Below are 21,080 nucleotides of genomic sequence, written 5' to 3' on the forward strand. Positions count from 1 at the left end.
GTAATATTATCTAACAATCCAAGTACTTGCAGCAATGTCACTTAAGTCAGGAATAGACCATTTTTCCTCCAATGGCCAAGGGAAACCTGTGACACTCTAAGAGTCGTTATCCCCAGTCAACCTCAGGCTGTTTCTGGATCCTCCAAGGACTTCTGGTTAACGCATGATGCTTATCATTAGCCAATCAGTTTGCTCAGCAGGACAAGTCACATAAAAACTAAATCCAACAAATGAAGAAAAGTATAAGACAGACTCTGTACTATTCTTTCTCTTAAAGTTACTGTCTCTTCTAGTTATGAAAGAGGTAAGTGGAATAACAAAATTGAAAATTCACCAGTACAGGCAACTGCAGGTTAGATTTTGATTATTAGTTAAATGCTTCTCTCAGTAGAAATTCATTGTTTAGGATTCAGTTAAGCTTTTTTCTTCAGAAAACAAATGGAAAACCCTGTAGGGTTGCCTTAAATACTTAAAATTATTAACATGAGTTGATACTAAAAGTATGACGCTTGTTAGGCGTGTTCTAGTGACAATAATTATTGCCCAATAAAACTAATTTTACTTAGTTAACATATTCCTCCCTCCCTATTTATTGGTTATATACAAGTCTTCTGTCCCTCAAAAATCTAGCATTTTCTTTCCTCTGTATGATTTTTGTCTGTTTGTTTGTTTTGTTGTTGTTTTTGTTTGTTTTTATGTAATCCTAGTGAAACCTAGTTTTGTATATTTCTCTCACATGGAAGTTGCAAAATATATTGTTAGAAGTGTAGAAAATCTGATGATTATTAATTGGGTTGTACTACCTTGAAAACAGAAAATGAAGCCCAGAATTTTTTCTTAATACATCCAGGATCAAGCAGTGGATCTGTGCTTAAACCCAAAGCCTTGATTTCCATCCCTATGAGTACAAAGTTGTTTTCTTTAAAGAGAAAGAAAGAGAGAAAAAAGTCAAGGTAAACTTTGTTTATGAAAATCACAACATTTTGGAGATTGAATTCAAAGTGAATGAGATAGAAGTATTTTCTCTTTAATCACACTTGTCCCTTAGTTATTATGATATGAGCAAAGTGTAATATGCAGAAGAACCCCTTCAGCAATGCAAATTTTGATAATAAAATCATTACAACTTATAAAACTTCTTGAGTCTTTTTCAGAGTCCCAAATGAATTTGGAGGAGGTTGTGTTGGTCAAAGGACCCTAGATTAATATTTCATTTTAGCATTCTCCTTTTAGCAACATAAATTCTGAAGGTATGACCCATAGTGAGCATCAAAATTCCTTTTTCCTGAAAAATAACATTCTTAAATTCTTATTTTCTACTATAATAGATTTTGGTTTTCTGCATATGAGAAGCCTTGAACCATCTTTATCCAAAGCATAGTTCTCATGGAGATATAATCTGGAATTTTTCCTTCTTTATCAGTGAGACAAAATGCTTCAACAGTTTAAAACAAATAAACACCGAAAGCAACTTTAATTTGCATAGTGTGATTCTAAAAAATGGCTTTCATGAACTAATCACACCATAATGTATCTCACATTAGGAAACCTATCCCTGAGAATGTGTCAGTGCTGGGATAATTATATTTTACTGGGTAAAGAAGACAAGAACTGAAAGAAGTTTCATAAATTATTTTATAATTAGATCTGTCCTTATGTTTGCAAAAAAATAGAACCACTAACTTTCATGGACTTTGCAAACAGTAATTTCATTCATAGATGAGCAGGGGTAAAAAAAAAAAAAGATCTGGAAGAATACAGAAATAAACATAAATTTAAGCACAACGGGTTGTGATGAAATAAATATCCAAACAAATAACAGCATTCTCCCAAGAAATTGAAGAAATATAACTCATTATGTCCTCATATCTCCCATAAGACATTATTCATCATATCCATCTGTCTTTTATATTATGCATCTCTGCTGTGGCACAGGCTCTTTTTAAATCATGTATTTTTATCCTTTATGTTTTCTACCTTTGGCTTCATTTTGGCAAATTTCTTTTTTATCCTAACCATTTTAACATTAAAAATATAAGGAGTATTCTATACACCATAGTGTCTTGACCTTCAGAAAAAAAGGAAGTCAGTCTAGGATAAGAATGCAGATAAAGATGACAGAAAGGAGAAGAGCATTGTGTAAAGATGAAGTCTAGAACCAAGGAGATGTGGGAGCCTTGGCTACCTGAAGAATAAAACAAGAAAAGATGCAGCGTACTATAAATTATGAGTTGTGATTTTTAGTTTGGAAACTTTTGTGCAAGAGCTCGCAGCAAGTTCTTAATGAGTGAGCCCAGGGTGGATTTGCATATAACAACTCTGACTTCCTTTCATTGTCTTTTCCAAGGCAAGTGCAGAAACTCTCATCTGGAATGAATCATCAAAGGAAACAAATCATTCTGTGGTGACTGAATTTATTTTTATTGGACTCTCTGATTCTCAAGAACTTCAGATCTTCCTGTTTGCACTCTTTTTTGTTTTCTATGTAGGAATTGTGTTTGGTAACCTTCTTATTGTCGTAACAGTGACTTTTGATTCCCGCCTCCACTCTCCTATGTACTTCCTATTAGCCAACCTCTCACTAATTGATCTGTCTCTGTCATCTGTCACAGCTCCCAAGATGATTGCTGACTTTTTCAGCAAACGCAAAGTCATCTCTGTCAAGGGCTGTCTTGCACAGATATTTCTCCTTCACTTTTTTGGTGGGAGTGAGCTGGTGATCCTCATAGCCATGGCCTTTGACAGATATGTAGCAATTTGTAAGCCTCTACGCTACACTACAATTATGTGTGGCAATGTATGTGTTGGCATTGTGGCTGCTGCATGGGGAATCGGCTTCCTACACTCAGTGAGTCAATTAGCCTTTGCAGTGAACTTACCCTTTTGTGGTCCCAATAAAGTTGACAGCTTTTATTGTGACCTTCCTAGAGTAATCAAACTTGCCTGTGCAGACACATACAGGTTAGACATCATGGTCGTTGCCAACAGTGGTATACTCACTGTGTGTTCTTTTGTTCTCCTAATCATCTCCTACACTATCATTCTAATGACCATCCAGCGCCGCCCTTCTGATAGATCATCTAAGGCTCTGTCCACACTGACTGCTCACATCACAGTAGTTCTTTTGTTTTTTGGGCCCTGTATCTTTATTTATGCCTGGCCCTTTCCCATCAAGTCATTAGACAAATTCCTTGCTGTGTTTTACTCTGTGGTCACTCCTCTCTTGAACCCCATTATATACACATTGAGGAACACAGAGATGAAAATTGCAATGAGACGTCTGAGACAATGGAATTTAAAACTTTGGGTAAAGTCTTAGATCCTCTGTAGCCATGAGTTTGAGATAATGAGAGAAGTAAGTTATTAAATTCTTCTGCAAACCTTATGATGATTTAACATTCCATTTTTACCTCACTTAGTAATTAATAAAGAAGGTTCGCATATTGTCTCAGTTTATTCTATGTGATCATACCTTATATTTTATAAAGTTTCCAAATTAGTAACACTAATTCAAAATACTATTTCATTAATTTTTAGAGCATTTGAAGGTATTATGTTATCATTTTTGCACAACTGAGACTGTCTGGATATTTTGGGGTTTGAAATAGCAAAGATATAAGCTGGACTATTTTACATTAAACAAAATTTTATTTGGCTCATTTTCCATAAAAACATTAGTAAAGAATTACGACCCACTTTACTGAAAGATGGGATTCAGTTATAAGTGTTTATATGCCAACTATTGAGATTCATAAATGATATTCCTACTTAGTAACCATATCTCCTACTACTATAACAAACCACAATCTATTAGATCATTATCATGTGTGTTAGGAAGACTGAACTTTCCAATATTGTTTGCCTTCAAGTTATTCAAAAACCTGTGATACAACAGGTTGCAAAGCAGTAAAAAGAATTAAGAATCTTCCAGCCTCTTACCATGTTGACACAAAGTATATCACTTATATACATTTCATTTTCCATTTTAAAGTCAAAAGACACAGGTTCAATTCCACTTAAGCCTTACTAAACATGAGTATGAATGGTTACTAATTTTTCTTTGGTAATGCTTGGTTTTCACATTAGTAAAAAAGAGATCATGATATGTATTACATACAGTTATTATGAGAAGCAATGAAATAGTACAGATACATAAGACAATATAAACATGTTTATATATTCACCACTCAATGAATATTTTGTTGCATTATAATATCCATGTTGATATTGATTTATGTTAACATATTCAAGAGATTTCAAACTTTAGTATTTTACAACTCTCTACAGGGACATTACACATTCTGATCTTAGCAGATGTTTATTTGGAGCATTATATTTACAATTAAAATGTGTACATTTATGTGCAAATGTGTATATTTGTATGCATACTAATGTGCACATACTCTTCAATTCTAGTGAGGAATTCTAAAGGCCAGGACAAAAGTAAAGGAAACACTAAGTTTTTAAAAAATACCAAATGTTTCTACCAATTCTTTTACCTTTCCAGTGGTTGTCATGGAAGCAGACTAAAGTTGAATGTCACATATTCTGAGGAAAAAGGGACATACATGAATGATTTGTAGTCTGAATGAATGAATGAGTAGAAATGGAATTTAAGATAATAAAGGGTTTGAAATAGTATCTACTAGAGTGGAAAAAATAGTACATATATCCATCAAGATACTAATCACATCAAAAGCTTACATATGATTTAATCAATGATAAAATAAAGGAGTTATTTATAAATTAGTGGAATAACAGGGGTAATGTGGAGCATGAGTTATTGAATCTAGTCATTTAAGAGAACAATTTCTAAATAAACTCAAGCAATGAATCTGTTTAAAAATGATACAAATATTTTTAAGTTGAGTAAATATCTTTATAATTCATAAATGTAATAAAGCTTTCTGATAACAATATACATAATTAATTTTAAAGATAGATTAAACTACCTAAAAAAGATGAGAGAATAAATAACACACCAAGAGTGATAACTTTATTATTTAAAGAACAGCCATTACTTTATATATATAACTTTCATGAACTCAACAATCTAATAGAAAATTGGACAAACATATAATCTTACAGTTTATGTGTAAGATGAAAACCGTATTTACAAGAAAAATGATTACATGGTTTCATGCTAAAAATACATGCACATAAATTTATATGGTAATGTTAGTCCTGGCTTATGAGATACATAGTCTCAATATTTAATAGTACAAACTAAGAATGGAGCCATAGAGAAAGAAAAATTGCTAACTGTATTTGGTGAGAACATACAATGGAGCAACTCATGTCTGTGGCCAAAAAATAACATGTGACTAATCTGTAATGTAGTTTTACTTCTATCCAAGAGCTATCTTATCAAAACTACAGATATCAAAAGAATCACATCAAATGATAAAATAATAAATTAAAAATGATGAAATAATACTGAAATAAAGACCAGTAACAATTCTTTGCTTAAGTTACAATCATGGAATAGTAAACAACTACAAAACAATTTTTTTTTCCTCCAAATGCTACACTGGAGCAATCTACAATACATAGATTAGGTGATGTTAATAAGGTGTCAAAGGGTCTCTAGAGAATGCTAAGTTTATGTTAAAACACAGATACATACATGTGTGATTTCTTGAATATTTAATAAAACATTTTAAATGATGAAATTGTTTTCCTCAGAAAGAATTAGGAAGGTTATAAACTAGTCTTAACTAAACTTATTTTATAATTTGACTTGAGAATCAAAGCTGTTTTACATAATTAAAAATAAAGTGATTAGCACCAGGGAGATGCTAGCCAAGCAAGCGCAACTACCTGAATTCAACTCCTATGACCCATGTGGAAAGGGTGAACCTAATGGTATATGCGTCTGTTCCCAGCTCTGGGGATCACTAGCCAGACAACCTAAGTTAACAGTGAGTAAGAGACACTGTTTTAAAAACCAAGCTGAATACCTCCAGATGTGTCCTATGACCCTTACATACATATGCACATGTGCATACACGGTTCCACACACATCAGCTTCTGTATTGAGCGCGCGCGCGCGCGCGCGCGCACACACACACACACACACACACACACACACACACACACACACACAAAACTACAGAATTTAATCAACTGAAAAACTAAAAAGTTCATGTGATACAGAGATGGCTCAGGAGTTAAGGATGCGTTTTGCTTTTCCAGAAGAAGTGAGTTCACTTAGCGGAACTAATGTCAGGCAGCTCATGGCTTGCATCTCCAGCCATTTGATACTTTTCTGCCCTCCATATTCACCTGCCCACATGAGCACATAATTCCATTAAAAAATATGAAAACAAAAACCCTACAATTTCTTGGGTAGATTAGAAAAGGAGAGTGGATCTGGGGGGATTCATGGAGAAAGGACTATGAATGAACATTGTACGAAATTCTCCAAGAGTTAATATTAAAAGTAAAATATAAAGCATTTTGCAATCTCTGAAAGACCAAGTTTCAACAAAAATACATGATTTAATGATATTTCACTTAAGTGATACAATATCAATGAAAATAAACAATTCACTAAATAAAAAACATGCAGAGTTAAACTGTCTATAAGTTGATAATATTACTTTTGCTTTTCTAAAATCATTTATTTGAATAAGACAAATAAGTAAATACATTAATACTAATAGTAAAAATATTCAGAACTAAAATAATGAAAATTTTTTCTTTAATTTTAATTATAAATATATCATTTTATTTTAATAAAATATAAGTTCTCAAGTGTGTCCTACAAAAAATTTTTTTGACTTTGAAAAGAAGAAAATCATATCTAATATCCTTGTGTTGTTTTCAAGCACTATTTGTCACTGAAAAAAATTCAAATCCTGGGTAAATTTTTGAATCTAGGTTTGCACTATAACATGCAAGATTGTTCTGTAACTTCTGTATTTTACTTTTTGAGACAGAGTATCATACCATGTAATCAAGACTGGCCTACAACTCATCATGTAGCCCATGCTGCCTTAAATTTATGAAAATATACCTAGTTTACACTCCCAAGTGCTGAATATAGGCATGTACCACCACGTACAGATCCAAACAATTTTTCCTATCACAGTTAAAGGAACCTAATTTTTACTATAAAACTAAAATAACACTGGAAATAAACTAAAATACTCTGCCAAGAAATGGTCCATATGAGGATCAGTGAGGCAATGATGAGCATAATTTGAAGCATTAGCACATAAAAATATTCACACAACGATTGTCAAAAAGAAAAAAAAAACAATGAAACCCAGGCAATGATGGCACATACCTTTAATCTCAGAATTTGAGGGGCAGAGCAAATGGATCTCTGTGAGTTTGAGGCCAAACTGATCTACTGATAGGGTTTGAGAACAGCCAAGGCTACACAGAGAGACCCTGTCTCAAGAAAAACTAAAATAAAATAATAAATAAATAAATAAAAGTTAAATAAGAAATAATAAAAATAATTTAAAATGACATTTTCCTCTCCTTTGATGGAACTAGCAAGCTTATTAAATATTCTGAAACTTCTTGGGTTCTTGCATTAAATATTACAAAACCAAAATATTCTGTAATGTGATTATTAAGAAGGAAGACCAAATCAAGTATGTATTCTTTCATATTTTCAGTTTGAGAAGAGGTAATTACATAGTTCAGAAATAAATATTTTAGGAAAATTCAAGTTTGTAGTTCAAATTTGTAATCATGAGATTAGAAAATTAATAACTATAAACAATACAAACTAAAATTATTAGATAACAGTTTTACAATAACATTTGCAAAAGATAGATAAGCAGGCAACTGAACACATGGATCAGGATCCATATCATGTGAGGAAAATATATAAAGTAAGTATTAATTAGCATATTCAATTTAGATTCTCTATCTAATGACCTTCTATAGGAATTATACACAAAAGAGAAATCTGAAAAATACTAGATAGACTCAATAGCATATCATTGAAGTTGAATGGTCATAGGGGCAAATAATCTGGAATATTCATCAAATTCAAGGAGTGAAAACACAGTTGTGAAGAATTGGGTACAGACTGAAAGACTGAAAAGTCATTAACCAGTGTTATCGATTGTAGAAGACACCATCAAGATGTAGAATGAGTTAGACACACAAAATAGGAGCAAGATAAAAGCTACATGATAGAAGATCGCTAAATTAACCCATATGGGTTATAAGAGCTAGTGGGATATGCCTAAGCCAAGGCTGAGCTTTCATAATTAATAATTAGTCTCTATTTCATTCTTTGTAAGGTAGCATGCCAAATAAAAGTACAATTACATATGGCATCCAATGTGGGTGCACATATTTCCACATAGGACCTGAGAAAGTATTTTTTTAAAGTTCCAAACACACAAACATGGAGCCAGACACGGATATCTAGTCCCACAGTCTCTCAGGCAGGCCATGATGTACACAGATGCAACTCCTAGCTGCTACCTGTAGGCTTGAACCAGCTAGCACCATATGTGGAGCCCTGGGCAGGTTTAAGGCTTGATTCATGTTGTGAGAGAAGGCTGCAGGTCAGCAGTAAAATGGTCCAAACTGAGAAAACACTTTATACAGATACAGTAAAAAGTGAGCATAGACAGTCATAGAAAAAAAATAAATCATTAAAAAATAATGGTAAAATTTTTAAACAAAGAGAAAAGCAAGAGAAAAAGAATAAGCCATTTGAAGATAGGAAATACATAGGGCATCTGGATCCTATATGGTACTTTGTTGACTTTAAATTTTTAAATACTGATGAGAAAGGAACAAAAGCTGCTGAGAGACATTGGATAATAGAAAAAAAACTACTGATAAATCAGTCTATATCCTTTAAAGATATGCTGACCTCAGAATGGATCCCAGGATATGTATTACACTGGGGATGAGTTTTTGCTTTTGTTTCCATAGGAAATGAAGAAAAGCTATGGATTCCTTCAAAGTCAATAGAGATCAATCAGATATTTTTAGGTACTGATGCATCAACTTATTATGCTCATCATTACCTTACCAATCCTCATATGGACCACTTCTTGTTATTGGTAGAGAAAGCTTGGGTGACTGTCCAGGCAGCTAGATGTCTCGGTCATTTCTATAATTTTTAAAGTTGTTTTCTCTGCACTTTCTGCTTACTCGAGTAATATGATATCCTTCTCATATCTTTGATGGGGTTGAAGGCTAAGTAGTTATATTTGTAGTTTTACTTTTTACCAAATTCAGAAAAGTAACATATGTAATAGATGTGAACTTCATAAGATTGAAAAACATAATTGCTTAAGGAGATTATCTAAAAAGATGTTTTAAGGTTGAGAAAGATATTTTTAGGATGGTAATTTAAGTTATGATAGAAAATGGTTTAGGTATAAAACTATAAATTCATCAAGATAAGATAGATAATAGAGTATTTTCTCTGAATATGCCAGATATAAATGGATTAAATATTGTGAATGTAATTCTTACCTAATAATTTTTCTTATCACATATAGTTTTACTAGGTTAAAGTTAAAACCTTTCCTTTTTATTTAGACAAAAGGAGGAAATGTTGTGGAATATTTGTACACTGTGTGAAGATGCTGTGATTGGTGTAATAAAACCTGAGCAGCCGATAGCTAGGCAAGAGAGATAGGCAGGTGTTCCAGGTAGAGAGAGGAAGAGGAGATAATCAAGGTGCACAGGAGATACCATGAAGACACAGAACAAGTCAGACACACACACAAAAATAAAAATATGGGTTAATTTAATCTATAAGAGCCATTGGAACAAGTCTAAGGTAAGGCTGAGCTTTCATAATTAATAAGTCTCCGTGTCATTATTTATGAACTGTTGGCCCAAAGAATAATCTGATTACAAACTACTGCAATACTGAGCATTATCATGATTCTTATTTGTGCAAGTCAATTTAAATGAAATTTTTAGACAATCATCAAAATTTGAGTAACTAGCAAGGATTTGATTACAACAAATGTAGACAGACAGAGATAGCAGCAAACAAATGATAGAGAAAAAGAAGGAAAGAAGTTAAAGGCAAGGGGAAGAAGAGGGAGGAAAAAAGGGAATTACAAAATGAAGATTTAGAGAAAAATGATTGTGATTGAGATGGACCTAACATGTTTCTTAACATATTCTCCCTTGTCGATTTTGTTTTTATGATTTTACAAAATTACAGGTATTTTTATTGTCAAAAATATTATAAAGACAGGATTTCTATCTTTTTTCCTTCCTTCCCTCTCTCAATCGCTCTCCCCTAATCTCTCTCCCCTAGATCTAGTCCCCCAGTGCCACTGCTCAGAGAAGAGTAGAACTCTCAGAGACATCAATCAAACACCACATAACCTACAATAAGACCAGACACATACCATCACATCAAGACTGGACAAGGCAATCAAGTAAGAGAAAAAGTGCCCCATAGGTACACAAAAGAGTCAGAGATAGCCCCTTTCCCACTGTTAGGAATCCCACAAGAACACCAAGCTGCTCAGTCATAATATATATGCAGAAGACCTAGAGGCTCCCTAATCTCTGTGAGACCCCATGAGTACAGTCAGTTGACTCTGTGGACCCTGTTCCTGTGGTGTCCCAGATGCCTCTGGCTTCTCAGATCCTCCCTACCCCCCCACCCCCATTATCCACAGAACTTCCCAAGCTCTGCCTAATATTTTCTGTGGGACTGCATCTTCTCCCATCAGTTGCTGGATGAAGTCTCTCTCGTCTCTTTGATGAGGGTTCTCTAGCCTCTGGTCTCAGAATATTTTGCAGGCAGAACAAAGAGACCAAAGTTTTGTGGCTGGCTTGGTGTCCCAATATCTCCACTTGAGGCCTTGCCTGGTTATGGAAGACAGATAGTTCGGGCTCTGTGTGCCACATTACTAGGAATCTTTGCAAGGGTTACTCTCATAGATTCCATAGAGTTTCCATTGCACTATGTTTCCATCTTGCCCCTGTAATGTTCCCCAATTCTAGTCTTTTCTTCCAGTATTTTTTTCTCTCTCTCATCCCTCAACTGGTTGCTCCTGTTTCCAACATCACCTGCCCCCAGCCCACACTTGAAATCTATTCTATTTCCCCTTCCAGGGAGATTCTTGTGTTCCCCTCTTAAGCCCTCCTTGGTAACTTCTCTGGGTGTGTGGACCATAGCAATGATTACCCTTTATTTCACAACTAATATCCACTTATAAATGAGTACATTCTATGTTTTTCATTCTTGGTCTGGTTACCTCACTCATATTTTTTATAGTTCCATCTATTTGCTTGCAAATTTCATGATTTTTAACAGTTTAGTAGTAATACTCCATTATATAAATGTATCACATTTGCTTTATCCATTATTCAGTGGAGGGACATTTAGATTGTTTCCAGTCTCGGGCCACTATGAATAAAATTCTTGATTGAATCAAACTTTGGAAAGATTCAAATTTGACTTGGTTAATTTTAAATGTGTATATTGTCAAACCCCAGTGATGGTCTATTTCGTAATGCTCGCCTTGGTGTTTCTGTGGGATTTTTTTAGGTGAAATTAGCATTTTGGTCAGTAGATTTTTGAATAAAATTCATTACCATCTATAAAGCAAAATTTTTAGTCTCTCACTTGAACATATTAAGAGAAAAAAAAAAGGTGGAACTCTGCCTTGAGATACTCTTGGAATTCATGTGATCCAAACATCAACTATGTCAATTTTTCCCTTGGTATTCACCATACTCAATCTGACAAGTGATTTGTGGCATCCTCCACAAATGACATGACTAGTTGAGCCAGTTCTTCAAAAATAAATACACACACACACAAAAAAAAAAGGTGGAAGGGAATACTGTAGAGAATGACAGACAAAGAAAGATAAGACAGGGAAAGAGTTTTTTTCTGTCTCTGGGAATCCCTATTATATTGTTCCCTTATTTCACTCATCTACTCTTTGTTTTATTTATTTCTATTTATGAAAGTTAGAGTTCTTGGGTTTGTTTATTTGGATTGTCACTTCTTCTAGTAAATTTTATACCTTTATTGAAGTATAATTAGTGAATTAACAGTGTGTATATTTAAGATGAAGAACAATGATTTGATATGTTTATACTCCATGAAATAATCTCCATAATCAAGCTAATGAACATATTGGACTTTTTAAAGTTACCAGTGATTTTGTGCATATGTATGCAGGGAAGAGTCATTGGAACCCACCCCTGTTCAAGCAATTTTGAAATGTACAGCATTGTTTAAATGTAATGGAAATGGGTTTCCTGCAGTGGTACCTATTGTATAACAAACTCTTCCAGGCCCCAACCCAAATGGCCAGAAGTGGTAAAAAATCTGACTCTTGAAGTTCTACACACTTCACCCAATACACTCTCCACCAACTCTCTGTCCAATATGCCCCATCATTGTTCAACCCACCCTGTACCATGACCCTGCTAAGCCTTGAGTACAGGTGACAAGATCTGGATGCAATTCTACCTCTCCTATTATTCTGTTCACTTTACTCCAAAAATCTCACTAAACCTTCAACCCCACTGTCCTCCATTGGAACTTCAGCCAAATGGTCTAAAATTTTATTTTTAAAAAAATCCAACCAACAGCCTAACTCTAGAAGCCAAAATCAATCATAAAACCACAAACAATATTAGAATAATACATCCCCAGAAATCACCAATCACATAGCAATTGTCCCCAACAAGAACAATTTGGAAGCAAAGACAGTTGAAGCTACCCTGGGCAAAAAGAAAAATGCTCCTTGGGTTATTAGACATGAACTCAAGTTACACTACAGAGCCATGGTAATCAAAGCTCCATGATAATGGCATCAATGCTTGCCAAGATATAAATAAAAGAAATATAAAAGATTTTTTATTAACTCAAAAAATTGCAGTGACCTGATTTTCACCAAAAATGCCAAAAAATATATAGTAGACAAAAGATAGAATATCAGACAAATATTGTTGGGAAAACTGGATACCTACATGGAGAAGAACGATATTAAAACCTTATATCTCATCATGAAAATAAAACTCCAATTTAAAACAGATGACTATGATGAGGCAAAATTAATGATGGACATTTGGCAAAGGGAGTGAATAATTTGGGGTATTTAGTGATATACAGAATAGTATTCAAGTAATATTTAAAAGAAGTTATCCACAAAGATAAACAATAGTTTTGTTAAAAAATGGTAAGATAAACTTTATTAAAAACATAGAAGCATAGTTTAATGACTTTTCTGTATGAAAAGATCATTCACATTTAGATTTATAAGTGAAGGGATTCACAATGCTTAGTTGTGTGATCAGTACATGTCATATTCTTTTAAAATTAAACATTATTTCTATATTAGGAGACTGGTACAAATTTTAAATATAAACTATTTTTCCTGATTTTTAAGTCTATTTTATTCAGTCAGTCTCATTGTTTGAAATAATCAGTTCACATTTCTTGGTACTAGGAAATACAGACAGGCTTTTCTTTCTCATCCACCATTTCCCAAATAACCAAAACAGAGACCCAATATTAATTATAAATGCTCAGCACATAGCTCAGACTTATTACTAGCTCTTTCAACTTAAATTAGCCTATTTATATTATTCTACAATCTGCCACATGGCATTAACTCTCTTTCAATTTGCACCTCCTGTTTCCTCTCCATATCTGGCTGGCGACTCCTCAGACTTCCTTCTTCTTCTTTCTAGGGTCCTTAGTCTGATTTTCCTGCCTAACCTTATCCTGTCCAGCTCTTGGCCAAATTCTTTACTAAACCAATCACAGTGTAATTTGTGCAATGTACATCAAGATTATGCCACAGCATTCCCCCCTCTTTGTCTAAATAAAAAGGAGGGTTTTAACTTTGACATAATAAAATTATAAACAACAAAACTGTTATCAAGTAAGAAGCACAGTTACAATATCCAATCCATTTGTATTTGGCAAAATCAGAGAAAATATTCTATTACTTATCTTATCTTCGTGAGTCTATTTTACCTTTTTATCATGTCTAAGGAAAGCTTTAAGTTTAATTATTTAGTCTTTAACTCCATTAAAGAGCCCAGAAGGGTAAAATGCTACCTAATGACAGGGACATCTGGCTGCCTGGTCAATTACCCCAGTTCTCCTTTAATGTTGAAACATCTGACTTTGGGCTACAGGCCTGATATAGTTGAAAGACATTTCTGAGAAGCAGGGAATTTTGAAGGCCTGTCCTACCTTGTCTTAGCAAAGTTTGACAGTTACTTTCTTTTGCACCATGCTGATCTAGTTTGGACAGTATACTGTCAGCAACTAAAACAAGGGCAGTCTCTTTGCCCAAATGGTTACCTTGTCAAAAAAAGTAAAATCTAAGTGGAGGTTATTTGATGCCCATCATCATCTTTTGAAATAAAATGGTATTTCCAGGAGGAGATGTGCCTCACTGTCAAGGAACGCCTTATGTTATTAAAATATTTTAATTGCCACATTCTGTAGGTCTTTGAAGTGTTTGAAGACCATATATCTATCTAAATATATCTGTTTAACCTTGAAAACATACATAATATGACAAGTTTATTATAGATGACTAGCTACAAACCTGTATTTTTTGATTATACATTACATGTTTAAATGAGCTGCATAAGAACAATACACCAGCGGGTGGTGGTCCCAGCACTCGGGAGGCAGAGGCAGGCGGATCTCTGTGAGTTCGAGGCCAGCCTGGTCTCCAAAGCGAGTTCCAGGAAAGGCGCAAAGCTACACAGAGAAACACTGTCTCGAAAAACCAAAAAAAAAAAAAAAGAACAATACATCAAGCAAGAGTATAAACAAACATACAGTATAACAACATTAAATTTGTATTAATAAAGCAAAATTCATAACAATGTAGAATATTTTGAAATTAAGAGTTGTTTTTTATACTAAAGTAGATTCAATAATCTACCCTTTTATCTCATTATTTCAATATCATATCTCCCTTTTTTCCTTTAGAAAAAGATCTTTGAATTTAACTCTCTTGTTAAGCCTTTTTCCTGACTATGACCAATAACAATTTGTAACCAACCCCCTTCAATGATAATAACATCCATAACCCTTCTTTTGGGAATATGAGTGTTGTTTTCTCTAGACTACTTCCTGTTGTCTGGAGGTGCTGGTATCTTTGGGGGAATCTTCAGAAAATTAGGATAATAATGAAATATGGGCTGCATCATCTCAGCCAGAAGCCTTGAAGATGTTTTGGATGAAGAATTTTGAGGAGACTGTAATAGATGGATTACATAGGCCACCTGTTTTTCTTGGTGTTTAGCCCTCTTTTCCTGAAAACATGTAAAAATTTGAAGGTAACATATATAATAAATATGGAATATGTGTTGTGCACAAGTCAGTTAAAGATGATTTTTTCTTTTGTTTTATGTTTGAGCATGTAAAATATAGTTTACATATCTTGTAGCTCTTTGCAGTTTGTTTTTTGTTTTTCTGTTTTTTGTTTGTTTGTTTTTATGTCTGTGGCAAGGACTTCAGAGTGTCTTCTCTTATCAAACCTAATCATCTTTAACCTAGAATAAATCCACAACTTCTCATTCCTATGGAAATAAAAGCATAACCTCTCTCCCAAAGCAAAACACGTTTTGACATAAATTTTGAAAACAAGATATTCTTAAAATATATAGGTTGGTTTAATCTAGCAGGTTTTATAATCCAGTGTCTCTTCATAGCCAAAAATTCAACGACAGTACAATAACATGCAGGGTCCAGAATCTCTGTGTATTTCCCATCTTTATGTGGCTTATTTCTCTTATTATATTTTAGTCCCTTTTTAAGGACTTTATTTGTCCCTGTGATTTTTCCAATCATGGTCTCAATATCTCTCCTCAAGCAATCCCTCCTTTCTCTCTCACTGATTGGACTTCCGGAGCTCCACCTGGGGATCTCTGCATCTGCTTCCATCAGACACAGGATGAGAATTCTATCATGACAGCCAGGGTGTTCGTTCTGCAATCTGATCGCCAGAGCAGGTCAGCTCAGGCACTCTTTCAACCATTGCCAGTAATCTACTGTGGAGATATCTTTGTGGAATTCTGGGGACCTCTCTAGCACTCTGCTTCTTCCTATTCCCCTATGGAACTGGACCAGGCCCTCTGGATAAGTGAGACAGTTGATTAGCTTGAACTGTTTGGGAGGCCCCCAGTCAGTGGAGCCAGGACCTGTTTTTGGTGGATGGGCTGGCTTTTTGGAGCCTGGGGCCTATGCTGGAACATTTTGCTTTCAGCTTTGGTATAGGGAGGAGGGGACTGGACCTTCCTTGGCTGAGTCTACCATGCTGGGTTGACTCCCCAGAGGAGACCTTGCCTTGGAAGAGGTGGGAATGGGTAGAGGATTGGGGGGGAGGGCTAAGAGCTGGGAGGAGGGAGTACAGGGGAATCTGTGGCTGAGATGTAAAATTCAGTTAATTATAAAATAAAAATATTTTTAAAAAGGACTTTATTTCATTATTTTAAATCTACACATTTTTATGACATTGTATATTATTTTTCTTTTCCCTCCAAAGACTTTCTACATTTTTAAACATATTGTAGCCCATTTATGGGTTTTTTTTTTGTCTGTCTGAATCTACCTTTATTGCATATCTGAAATCTCAGTTTCTAACCACATGAGCCTTTAAACTACTAAGCAATAGGGTGAGGACTCCTGTCTCTATTGTGGCAGCTAGCTCCACTCTGCTTGGTTCCCTGAAAGCCTAGCTTCATGATGGAGATAACAGCAAGAGCCACTTTTATCACTCCAACTCTGGGGAGTTTGGTGATCCACACTGCCACCAAAGAGTGCACTTCCTGCTGCTCATAAACCCCACTTAAGTGTTTGGTAGCAGGGCCTCCTAAAAGACCTATGCCCATTTTTGTGGCTAGAACTGAGCCACACCTTTGTTGCCACTAGCAAATACAGGCTACACAAGAAAAGGCAGTTACCAAGAAGCTGTGCTCGACTCAGCTTTTGTGTGTTTGGAATCCTTTATTAAGCTATGTCAGGTTTATGTGAAAATTCTGACCCCATATTGGCAGAATTTGGATGAACAAAAAATGGTTTAATTTAAGTTTTAGGAGCCAGATAGGAATAAGACTGACTTATCATCCAAGCAGTTATAATTAATATTAAATCTCCAGGTTGGTTATTTGGGAACTGGCAGGTGAGAAAGAAGAGGCCACCTTCTTATAAGGAATTTAATTTGGGATACAGAAATCTGCTTATGAACCTTTTCATAGCATTTTTCATCTCTTTATTTCTCAGTGTATAAATGGCTGGATTTAGGAGAGGTGTAAAAACAGAGTAAAATACAGCAAAAAATTTGTCCAACCAGGTGATATTTAGTGGCCACACATAAATGAAGATGCAGGGTACAAAAAAGATCATCACTACTGTGAGGTGGGCACTGCATGTGGACAGAGCCTTAGATGCACCATCTTTAGAGCTCTGGCGAACAGTGATAAGGATATATGTGTAGGAAATGAGTAACAGAATAAAGCAGGTAACAGCCACAATCCCACAGTCAGCATTCATTAATGTATTTAAATCATGAGAATCCATACAGGCCAGCTTGATCACTAATGGCATGTCACAGAAGAAACTATCAATTTCTTTGGGGCCACAAAAAGGCAACTGCACAACCACTACCATGTAACTTATACCATGTATACAACCAGTGATCCAGGAAGTCAACACCAGCCCAGTGCATCTTCTCAGGTTCATAATGGTAAAGTAGTGGAGTGGTTTGCAGATGGCCACATAGCGGTCATAAGCCATTACCACCAACAACACCATCTCTCCGGCACCAATGCAATGGGCAAAGAAGACCTGAGACATGCAACCTGCAAAGGAAATGGTCTTGCTTTCCCTGAGAAAGTCAGATATCATCTTAGGAGTAGTGTTTGAGGAAAGACACATATCAACAAAGGACAAGTTGGCCAACAAGAAGTACATGGGAGAGTGGAGATGGCGGTCAGTGGTGATTAAAACAAGGATGACAATATTTCCAGACACAATGAGCATATAAAGTATCAAAAACATCACAAAGAGTAAGATCTGAAGATTCTTTGAGTGGGCAAGTCCCCAAAGTATAAATTCTGACACCACAGACTGATTTCCTCCTTCCATTTTATTCAATGTGTCCTCCGAAGTACCCTGTAAAGAAAGAAAGATTATGAATTAGTAGTATGAAGAATTTTACTTCCTTTGTAGAACTTGACATTCCCTTTGAAACTTACCTGAATAGAAATACATAAATGTAAAGAGAAATCTAAGGGAAATGTAAGTGACATGCTGAACAAATGAAACCTAATGATCCAAGAGCAACTCTTCATGAAGAGAAGCATCAAGTGTGACTGTTACACACATGCTCTATCAGAAAATTTCTCTTATAAGAGAGCAATGAGGAAGCATGACAGCAATATGAAAACAAAAAATGTGTGGTTTCTTAAATAAATGGTCTGAATTTGTCACTAGCAATCATAACATTCCACTATAGAGATGATGGTTAAATTTGGAAACTAGTGAAAAGTTGCATTTGAATATCAGTGCAAATGATCTGATAGAATGCTACCATTCTTAGCAGAATACTTAATGATTTCACTGGACATCAGTAGAATTATTTCTGTGACATCAGATAATTAAAATTTTAGCTTAAAACTATAAAGAAAATGATGAGAAACCTCAGTAAGGAAGCAAACAAAACAGAATATCATATAAGATATCAATAATTACCAGAGTGAATTGTACAAATCAGGTGCACAGTTATTCATAAACAAATGTATATTACAGAATTTATTTATTCAACTAGACTAATTAACTACATACCACTGATAATACCTATAGAAATAGATTGTAAAGAACGTAACAAAACATATTAAGACCTGAGCTCTAAAAACCACAATTAGTTCAATCTTAGCAGGAGACAATATTGATCTTAAATTGCATAAACTAAACTAGAGAGCCCTTAGATTTTGAAATATTATAATCTCCTCAAAAGATTAGTATAACATCTTCATCAACCTGTGACCAGTATATTTCCTCATAATATCATTTATCTACTGATCATCTTTGTTGTTATAAAGAACAGAAAAATTACATATGCATATAAGCATAGCTGTTAATTGACTGACAGCCTTGGATGAGTATGATGTTATATTTTCAGTAAACAACTATTATTAACATCAAAGCACAGGCAGGGTGCTTATACTGATCTAATGGACAATTCTCAAGCCAGACATTTCTACTCACTACAGTTATCCTCTTGGTGCTATTCAACTTTACTTTATCCTTGATCAGGTGAACAATGAAATCCTTGAAGTCATCATCAGAATTACTTTACAATCCCTGTTTTCCTGAGAAGGGTGGCGTAAAGACAAAAACCAAGAAAGTTCTGAAGACATCAGGTAACACACCCATCTGCTTTAGAAGTGTGATGGCAGATAAGTAAACACACATGACTTAAAGAGATTGACCAAATATTTAAGGAAAATACAGTGATTACACAGCAAAGAGTTTGTGTTCCTTGAATTTTTTTTATTTTTCAACATTTCAAAAAGTTTCTGGTCAACCTGAATTATTTGGTTTTGTTTTTTTATTATTTCTTTTATTTTTCATATGATATAATTACATTTCTCTCTTCCCTTCCCATCTCTTCCCTCTCTCCAGATCCTTCCAATTACTCTTCTTTGTTCTCCTTCATATTCATGGCTTCTTTTTTCATTAATTATTTTAACATACATGCACACATATATATGTATTTATATGTGTGTTTTTCATAAAACTGTGATTATATGTGTATGTATGTATATATACATATTCCTGTATATAAACTTTTCAGTGTGTATGATGTTTCTTGTACATATGTTCTCAGGGTTCACCATTTGGAGTTAGAGAGCCAATTGGTGTGCTTTTTCCTTGGGAAGTCTACTCCTCCAACTCTCAGTATCCCTAAGGTCGGCAGTGCTTCTTTGTTGAAGCCTCTTGGGCTTGCCCAATCCATGGTAGCATGTCTATATATATATATATATTACTTTTTGAATATGTTTTAATTAAAGTGTAATCTCAAAATTTCCCTCTTCTCTTTCATTCCTCAAACCTCTCCCAAGTGCCCAACATTTTCTTGCCATGATGCTCAAGTGGCTAGCCCAATTTTATTTTATTTTTATTGCTACATGTATAGCTTATATACGTATCTGTACGTACATGCATATAAATACATTCTGTTGAGTCCATTTTTGTTGTTACATATGGTTTCAGGACTGACCACAGACCATTTGACAAAAAAAAAAAAAAAAATTAGGGAGCTCATCCCTGCAGAGACTAATTCTTATTTTCCTAGAAGACAATAGTTGGCAGAATATTTAATCTGATTGTAACAGTTCTCACTTAACTAGTTTTCATTTTCACTCTTATTTCTGCTCTGAAAGTTATAATATCTACTATGTACTCTTTTATTTAAAAAATATTTATCCGGTTAAGTGGGAAGGAATATTTGAACAATGTTAGCTGTATACTACTTTTATGGACTATCAGATAGAGAATGATGACATTCTAGTGTAGACATAATAACACATGGAATAAGAGAGGTAGAGAAAATACATAAATTGGCCTATAATAATGACAGAGGACAAAGAAACCATTCTCAATTCCACACAGAGTGGGTCAAGGTTAAAGAAGATAACCAGAAACATTTTAAGAGTTGCCTTACTAGAAGAATATCAGAGAGATGAGATGACTTACCAAACACAAAATTTTCTTTTGGATCAGAAAGAAAACACATCTAATGTGTGCTTATGAAGATTTCCATGATGTGTAGAGACAGTCTTCCCCTCATTTAGACCTATATTTGCTTCCTGAAATTTCCCCGTGGGTGAAATTCACTTGTTGTGTGTTCTGACCCAAATGAGAATGGTGGAGATAATTACTTTGGACATCTCTTAGGGGTTTCTCCATTTAAGGTGATACTCAGTGCTACATAATTGTTGAAACAGGAAGAGACTAACCTCCTTTTAGTCACCACAGCAAGATTAGAATTAGACAACTTTTCAAAATTATTCACTTCTCCGATAAGGACTAAGAAGAAGCTTTCTTCTGCCTGATCTCTTACTGTATG

At 34.6% G+C, this 21,080-nt stretch overlaps 2 protein-coding genes across 2 annotated transcripts; one reads left to right on the forward strand and one right to left on the reverse strand.

Moving 5' to 3' along the window:
• Positions 1–295: 295 nt before the first annotated feature.
• Positions 296–3,331, forward strand: LOC121826070 (olfactory receptor 4F4). Its single transcript, XM_042269851.2, has 2 exons — positions 296–304; positions 2,348–3,331. The coding sequence occupies exons 1-2, from the start codon at positions 296–298 to the stop codon at positions 3,317–3,319; spliced, it is 981 nt and encodes a 326-aa protein (XP_042125785.2). The 3' UTR covers positions 3,320–3,331.
• Positions 3,332–16,417: 13,086 nt separating this feature from the next.
• LOC121826071 (olfactory receptor 4K3-like) lies at positions 16,418–20,726 on the reverse strand. The gene is made up of 2 exons (XM_042269853.2): positions 20,708–20,726; positions 16,418–18,121 (listed from the first exon to the last, which is right to left on the reverse strand). The coding sequence occupies exon 2, from the start codon at positions 18,092–18,094 to the stop codon at positions 17,153–17,155; it is 942 nt and encodes a 313-aa protein (XP_042125787.2). The 5' UTR covers positions 18,095–18,121; positions 20,708–20,726; the 3' UTR covers positions 16,418–17,152.
• Between the last annotated feature and the right edge of the window lie 354 nt (positions 20,727–21,080).

Source organism: Peromyscus maniculatus, chromosome 4 (assembly GCF_049852395.1).
Source record: "Peromyscus maniculatus bairdii isolate BWxNUB_F1_BW_parent chromosome 4, HU_Pman_BW_mat_3.1, whole genome shotgun sequence".
Classification (NCBI taxonomy): Eukaryota; Metazoa; Chordata; class Mammalia; order Rodentia; family Cricetidae; genus Peromyscus; species Peromyscus maniculatus.

Bases quoted from the DNA above. Each gene is read 5' to 3' on its own strand.
- LOC121826071 (XM_042269853.2), bottom strand. From the start codon at position 18,094: ATGGAAGGAGGAAATCAGTCTGTGGTGTCAGAATTTATACTTTGGGGA.